The sequence below is a fragment of the Ananas comosus genome, linkage group 12, assembly GCF_001540865.1.
Source record: "Ananas comosus cultivar F153 linkage group 12, ASM154086v1, whole genome shotgun sequence".
Taxonomy (NCBI): domain Eukaryota; kingdom Viridiplantae; phylum Streptophyta; class Magnoliopsida; order Poales; family Bromeliaceae; genus Ananas; species Ananas comosus.
The window spans coordinates 4,481,850-4,489,918 of NC_033632.1; the positions used below are offsets into that span (position 1 = coordinate 4,481,850).

At 33.0% G+C, this 8,069-nt stretch overlaps 1 protein-coding gene across 1 annotated transcript; it reads right to left on the bottom strand.

Annotated features, from left to right (window-relative positions):
* On the bottom strand, positions 1,752-2,674 carry LOC109718776 (GPALPP motifs-containing protein 1-like). The gene has a single exon (XM_020245177.1). It carries the CDS (start codon positions 2,387-2,389, stop codon positions 1,820-1,822), a length of 570 nt encoding a protein of 189 aa, XP_020100766.1. The 5' UTR covers positions 2,390-2,674; the 3' UTR covers positions 1,752-1,819.

Here is an 8,069-nt window from a genome sequence, read left to right on the forward strand (position 1 = left end):
AAATAAGTGTCAATGGATGTAGATTATAATTTGATCGGGGGAAATTAAAAAGGATTCGAACACATAATCCACTCCTTTAATAATATATAAAATAGCTAGTTATCTCAAAAAACTTAAGCTATCAAATACTGGTATTTTAATCATTTTATATTAAAAAACGACCAGATTTGTTACGAAAAGGAATCAAATAGAAAAGTAATCAATAGAATAAGTGCATATATAGCTATCAACGAGCCGAGCACGAGTGAGCTGGGGCTAGCTCAAGATCGGCTCAAAATTACTAGAGGTCAACTTGTGCTCAGCTCAAGCTCGCAACAAGATGGAAAAGTGTAACATGTGATCAGATTGCAATTTAATGAGCTAGATTGTGTTTGGCTCATTAGCTCGATTAGTTTCGAGCTAGGCTGAGCTAGCTTGTATGTAGCTCAAACTGTTTATAGCTAAATTAGAATCTTAAGTTGATTAATTAATTTAAGAAATTATCATTTTTTCGCACAAAAAAATTGATCACAACTTGCAGATATTAAAGGAAGTCAAAATCCAACCTATAAATAAATTAACTTGTGGAGAGATTAATTAAAGTTTATTTCTCATGTAAATTGAGGATCTGAAATTTCAAACATATATAAAGAGCATTTTTTTTTTATTTTCACCAAATACATAAAGAGCATTTTGCTGCATAAATCGTGGGCTTCAACCCACTTTAGAGCATCCTCTCCCTCACAAAAACTCATAATTAATTACACCACCAAAATTCCATACACACATACATACATATGCAAATGTATGTTGTAAATTTGTATCTTGTATATGCGTATACACACACACACACATACTATTAATACAACTTTTCCAAACCATTATTAGTAATAGAAAGATGCATAATTACTTACAAGACAACTCCTACAGAAACTTATGAATATTGAAAGAGATTGAGCGTTAAGTAGTTTATGCTTATCTTTCAGGTACGCAAAAGGAAAGCATATAGTACACATGTAATTTAAGGCTTCATATAAGCAAGGCAAAAGGAACCAAAAAAAAAAAAAAGGAACTTCCTCCAAACCTTGAAAGCTCCCAAAATAACCAAAAAGATAAAGTTAAGCCTCAACCTTTATCCAAAAAAAAAAAGAGTATACAACTTACCTGGAATATGGATAATTTTTAATCGACTATTTAATTTTTCAAAATTTTGATCTTATTACTTGTTTGATTTTAGTTACTCAACGAAAGTTTAACTTTCAAAATTTAAACTAATTACTTACTTTTAATAAATTTATAATTGTGAGAATTACATAAAGTATATTAACTAGACTTGTAAAAATAAATGACGTATACAAATTTTAAAATCAAATTACAGTCGATCAACTCAAATCAAACAAATTAAAAAATTAAATAATAAAATTAAAATTTTTAAAGATTGAGTAACCAACTCATATTGGGCCATAATTCGGATGAATTTTATACAATTTTACCAAAAATAAAAAAAGAAAAAAAAAGGGAAGACATGATTCATCACCTTTAAGCCTTTATGCAGCTTTTCCATGCTTTTGAGGAATAAAAACCTCAAAACCAACACTAAAATAAAGTAGAATTTAGAACCAACCATAATTCAAGTTCCATGGATCCTCCATTTACTAAAACTTCTTGCATATATATGACTTATGATCTATATATAGCATACATTTAGGAGGTGTAGAGAGAGAAAGAGATAACTAAATATATATATATATATATATATATATAGAGAGAGAGAGAGAGAGAGAGAGAGAGAGAGAGAGAGAGAGAGAGAGAGAGCCTTCTTATTGATCATTTTATGCCTTTATATACCCAACCTTGAGCATTTGATTGAGCCCCTGGCTATGTCTATCTCAATCAAGTTATCCTCCTCACTGATCTCTGCTAAGAGCTGATCCATTAAACCATTCTGCTTCAACACCGACTCCGGCGAGAATTCGGAGAGATCAGGCCCATCTCCATCATCACCTGCATAGCTCCCTTCAGGAAGAGCAATCTCTATGAGGCTCTCATCATCATCATCATCATCATCATCATCATCATCTGAGATTGCGTCCTCCTTCGAAGACTCGTCGAGGCTTCGCGTTAGGTGGCCGGTCTCTGACGCCGACTTCTTCGAACTCTCCTTTTCTCCCTTCTCTTCTTCTTCTTGCTCTGAAGAAGGTGGCTTCGCCGCAGATTCGGTCTCGCGAAGCCGTCGAAGCTCGGAGAAGAGGGACAGTGAGCAGGTAGAGAAGGACAAGACTAGCAGTGTGAGAAAAGCTGAAAAGAGAGAGATATTGCAGTAGCAGCTGCACAGGAGGAGCAGAAAGAGAGAGAGTGCAATGGCCAGTGATCTTGGGTGTTTGAGAAGGGAAGGAGAATGAGTACGCATTTTGTGTTGAGAAACTTAAGGAGATGCAGCAATGATGCACTAATGAGTACAATGGATACTAATATAAACACAAAGAGAGAGAGAGAGAGAGAGAGAGAGAGAGAGAGAGAGAGAGATGATAAATCTTCACTTTTATTGTGTAAACTTCTCCATGAACTACTGCACAGAAATAAAGGAAAGAGAAGAGTAGGGTTTTTGTATCAGATGGGTTATATATAAGTAGAACTGTATATTAATGGACACCAGAGCATTTGAAGGAGAATTAGGAAAGAAGAAGTGTTCACTTTAAAGGGGATTTTTCACATACATGCATCCACATATATATATATATATATATATATATATATATATATATATATATATATATATATATANCAAGCAATCAATGGATGTTTATTTATCTAATTTTTCTTTTTTCCTTTATTTATTCTTGTCTTTGCTACCTTCCAGACAAATAATTCTATTCTTGAAACATATGTGTGGAATTCAAATTGACTTCTTAAAAAGAAGTAAGATGAGATAAAAAGTCACTCTCTCCCCTATCAACATGAAATGGCGACCGTCCCTAGCGCAAGTAGCAAAAGATTTGATGATTGGTATCCGAGATCCCAAGTTTGAATTCTAATTGATTCATATTTTCAGCTACGTTTATTTTTAAATAAAATAAACGAAGTGGGTAGTATGCTACCTATCTCTCTCTCAAAAAAAAAAAAAAAATCAAATGGTGCTTAAAACTTAAAATCATTGTGGCTACTGGCTAGCTAGTTAGTGGTATGCCCACTCAAAGTTCTTCTTCTTTTTATTTTTTATTTTTAACTATAAAACATAGGATAATTCTATGTACAAATCATTAATTAATAGGAAAAGAAAAATTTACACAGTAGCAACTCTGCTAAGATCACCCCAAATCCTGTGGAAACTATAAATGAAGTCATTTTATAATTAATTAGATTAGAATTATTTTACTTATTAGATTAGAACATATACTTTATCTGAGATATCTAATAGATTAGGGATATTTTTTGATTTATACTATTCTTACTTAGTTTTCATATTATATTAATTAAGACAATTATAATAATTCTAGGCCTATAAATAAAGTTCTTCCTTTTGTAAATAATGATCAATTTTATTAATAAAGAAGTTAGCTCTTTTTAATGGCTTTTCTTGGCTAAGCTAAATTAGAAGAGAAGCTCTTTTTAATGGCTTTCAAGGTGGCGTAAAACGAACCCAATAAGCTTCGGTGGCGTAAAACGAACCAAACAAGCTTTAGATCCAGCAAAATATGAGAAAGCTCGCCGAAAATCGGTGTAAAAGATCAATGGCGAGAAAGCAGGAAAATGCGAGGTAGAGAATAGGGTTTTATTCTTAGGTATGCCCGGGTTCAGGTTGATCTTATGCAACCTCCTCTAATATATATGTATATATATATAGAGAGAGAGAGAGAGAATATCTATATCTATATATATAGAGAGAGAGAATAAAAAATAGACTAATTAATTAAGGAGATTTTCACATTGTTAGATACAAAGTTTCTAATTCTATTATGTTTTGATTATTCTATTAAGTTAAATTTAAATTATACTTAATCTAATTAAGATATTTTCAGTCTTTATAGATTTATATTTCTAATCATATTAAGATCTAGCCACTATTATAAATATATCTTTTATTCTATTTTTTTGGTGCGGCAGATGAGAGAGAGTATGAGTGTTTTTTTTTGGATTAGGATTTTGTGAGAGAGGCATAGTTTGTATACCACTTTAATTATAATGAAGATCTCCGTTCCGTCTTCGCTCGTGAACATAGGCCAATGGCCAAACCACATAAATAATATATGCTTTATTTTTTCTTCTCTCGTTCTCGATTATTGTTTGGTATTTTCTCACCCGACGAACAAGATCTTTTCCGCTTTAGTTTTAACACACATATATACCGTGGAAAATATGTGAAATTGAGGAAATATTTCTCAGATAAAGTTGGTAATTATGTGTACATCTATATCAGTCTAATTTATTCTCTCATGCACAATGAATATCAGGTAAATCATATCACGTGCGCTAACGAAAAATATAGGAAAGAGATAACAAAGTAATAGGCTTACAGAGTTATACATCATAAAATGTTGGAGTGGGAATTGAATTCTCAACCTTTCAGAACACAAGGAGCTAAAAAATGATTGTGATATCATGCTGCCCAAAAGAGTCATCTAGTAAGAAATGATTTACGAATATTAGTTGTAATAAAAGCATATTGGCATATATATAGATGTGTTTAAAGGGTTTGCATATATATATATATATATATATATATATATATGCTGTGGCTACTATATTCTTATGAGTATAGATCCCCTTGCACTTATAAATTTTTAACCGTTGATTGATGGGATGTGTGGTTAGGATGATGATGGTCTCCACTTAGAATAATAGTGCTTCCCTAGGGTTGAGTCGGTAGTTGGTTGAATAGTATGATCTAACAGGTGAAAATGATCAATGGAATAAATTTAAGAGCCGAAAACTTATAAGTATAAGAGAGCCAATACTTATAAAAGTATAGTAGCCGAAATATATATATATATATATATATATATATATATAAAATATCTGCATGAAAATACAAACTACTACAAAAATATTTGGCATAGTTTTGCGCATTTTAGGTGTATTTATGCCACAAAAAAAAAACTCCTTAAGTAAATGGAGGGCCTTCTTTTCATATGGGGACAGCAGAGAAATTGCTAATTAAGTTGTTTAGATATGCACAACTCCCGTTGCTCCTTAAAGTAAGGTTTTTTTTTTTAAAAAATAAAATATCATTGAAATTTTTATTTCCTCAATATCATGTGGTCCTTTTACTGCCTCTGATTCTCTTGGTAGAAGCAAACCTGTGGTTTTTTTTAGCTGCATAGGATTTGAGCTCCAATGGCTTAGAAAGTAGAGAAGCCATGTGCAGGGAGTTAAGCTCACCACATGGCACTAATTTGCTAAGTACCAATTAGAAAAGTCCAAAAGAGATTAATTTAAGAGAAGGGTTATAATTATTAAAAGCAACAACACTGTACTACTTTCTAATAATTTCTTTTTCCAAAGAAAAGGCTCTCCAAAGTCCAAGAAACCATCTGATCGATAAATTGAAATATATTTTATTTAGCAGCCTCGATCGTAGGATACTATCTGTTTCATTTATTCAGCAAATGAATTTAGCTATAAAAAGTAAGACAACGATATTTCAAATTATCTGCAGAGAAAACTGCACTGTTCTCTCGGCTATCTTAACTTACGAAATTAAGTGCGTTTAAAAGTGATCTTTTCTCTCTTTCTCTTTACTATATTATTTTTTCTTTCTAAAGGAGATTAGTTGCTACTCATTGTCTCTCTTTGGTGGAGGAAACTTTCATTAGCAATATTAAAAATCTCATGGTGAAAAAGAAAAGGTTTAAACTCATCTATCTTTTGAATAGTGAATAGATATATTGGACTCCCCAGAGAGCCAAGCAATCAATGGATGTTTATTTATCTAATTTTTCTTTTTTCCTTTATTTATTCTTGTCTTTGCTACCTTCCAGACAAATAATTCTATTCTTGAAACATATGTGTGGAATTCAAATTGACTTCTTAAAAAGAAGTAAGATGAGATAAAAAGTCACTCTCTCCCCTATCAACATGAAATGGCGACCGTCCCTAGCGCAAGTAGCAAAAGATTTGATGATTGGTATCCGAGATCCCAAGTTTGAATTCTAATTGATTCATATTTTCAGCTACGTTTATTTTTAAATAAAATAAACGAAGTGGGTAGTATGCTACCTATCTCTCTCTCAAAAAAAAAAAAAAAATCAAATGGTGCTTAAAACTTAAAATCATTGTGGCTACTGGCTAGCTAGTTAGTGGTATGCCCACTCAAAGTTCTTCTTCTTTTTATTTTTTATTTTTAACTATAAAACATAGGATAATTCTATGTACAAATCATTAATTAATAGGAAAAGAAAAATTTACACAGTAGCAACTCTGCTAAGATCACCCCAAATCCTGTGGAAACTATAAATGAAGTCATTTTATAATTAATTAGATTAGAATTATTTTACTTATTAGATTAGAACATATACTTTATCTGAGATATCTAATAGATTAGGGATATTTTTTGATTTATACTATTCTTACTTAGTTTTCATATTATATTAATTAAGACAATTATAATAATTCTAGGCCTATAAATAAAGTTCTTCCTTTTGTAAATAATGATCAATTTTATTAATAAAGAAGTTAGCTCTTTTTAATGGCTTTTCTTGGCTAAGCTAAATTAGAAGAGAAGCTCTTTTTAATGGCTTTCAAGGTGGCGTAAAACGAACCCAATAAGCTTCGGTGGCGTAAAACGAACCAAACAAGCTTTAGATCCAGCAAAATATGAGAAAGCTCGCCGAAAATCGGTGTAAAAGATCAATGGCGAGAAAGCAGGAAAATGCGAGGTAGAGAATAGGGTTTTATTCTTAGGTATGCCCGGGTTCAGGTTGATCTTATGCAACCTCCTCTAATATATATGTATATATATATAGAGAGAGAGAGAGAGTTGAGCTATGATACTTTTACAAGTATCATCATCATGGTGCTATTAGGTTTAAGCCATTGGATCTACTTTTTGATTATTAATAGCCCTTGGATTAAACACTATTCCACCTACCACCACCTACCACCACCTACCACCATCATCTCAACCTCACATCTCTCCATCCAAGGGCTAAAAACACACAAGTATCACCCCCATGATACTTTTACAAGTATTCTAGCCCTACTCTACACATATATATATATATATATACACACACACACACACACACATATATGTAACTAGTAGTAGTTTGGTTGAGGAGGCCTTGAGTGTTTGGTTTCGCCGCGAATTGGCGACTAATTTGAGTGAAAAAAAATCACAGGTTTGAAGGTTTCACAGTGCTGGGAATACTGGCGTGATTCATTCGTGAATCCGACGAACTGATTGACCGTTATGGCACGTTGTTCGAGGGAAGGTCGATTCCGCATTTTGGGGTTTTTGGCAAAAGTCCCAATATTTTATGTGCGAAACTGCAAGAGATCGCAGGTGGAGGTGCATTGACGCATTTTTCACGCGCTCTGGGGGACCTGGGATGGAAATCACAGAGTTCGAGGGGTTTACGGCAATTGTACGACAACATATAAGTTGTTGCTCTAGGGTTTTTACTTGACAAACACTAACCCTAGCCTCCCTTGTCCGCATTGCGCTCCAGCTACCTCCTNTCTAGTTAATTTATATTTTCAGCTAAATTTATTTTTTTTAAAAATAAACGAAGCGAATAGCATGTTATATTTGCCTAAGGGTGCGTTTGATTCGAGTTATCCTGGTAGGATTACAGGCAATCCTGCCAGGATAACTGTGCTTGGTTAATCCGCTATGTAATCTAATCGTTAATGTAGCATTACAACTCGAGCAGGATTACATCGAAAATATTAACAGGAGGGGGGTCGTGTATCTTCCATTACGGAAACCCGTTAATACTACATATAATATAAAATGACAATTTTACCCTCAAACAACCGCAAATCTAATTAACAGCATTATTTTTATCTCTCTCTCGCCTTCCCCCTTCTCTCTCGCACACCGCTAACTCTCACACACACACACACACACACTCTCTCTCTCTCTATGTGTG

Excerpts from the sequence above, each read along its gene's own strand:
- LOC109718776 (XM_020245177.1), bottom strand. The coding sequence starts at position 2,389 with ATGCGTACTCATTCTCCTTCCCTTCTCAAACACCCAAGATCACTGGCC.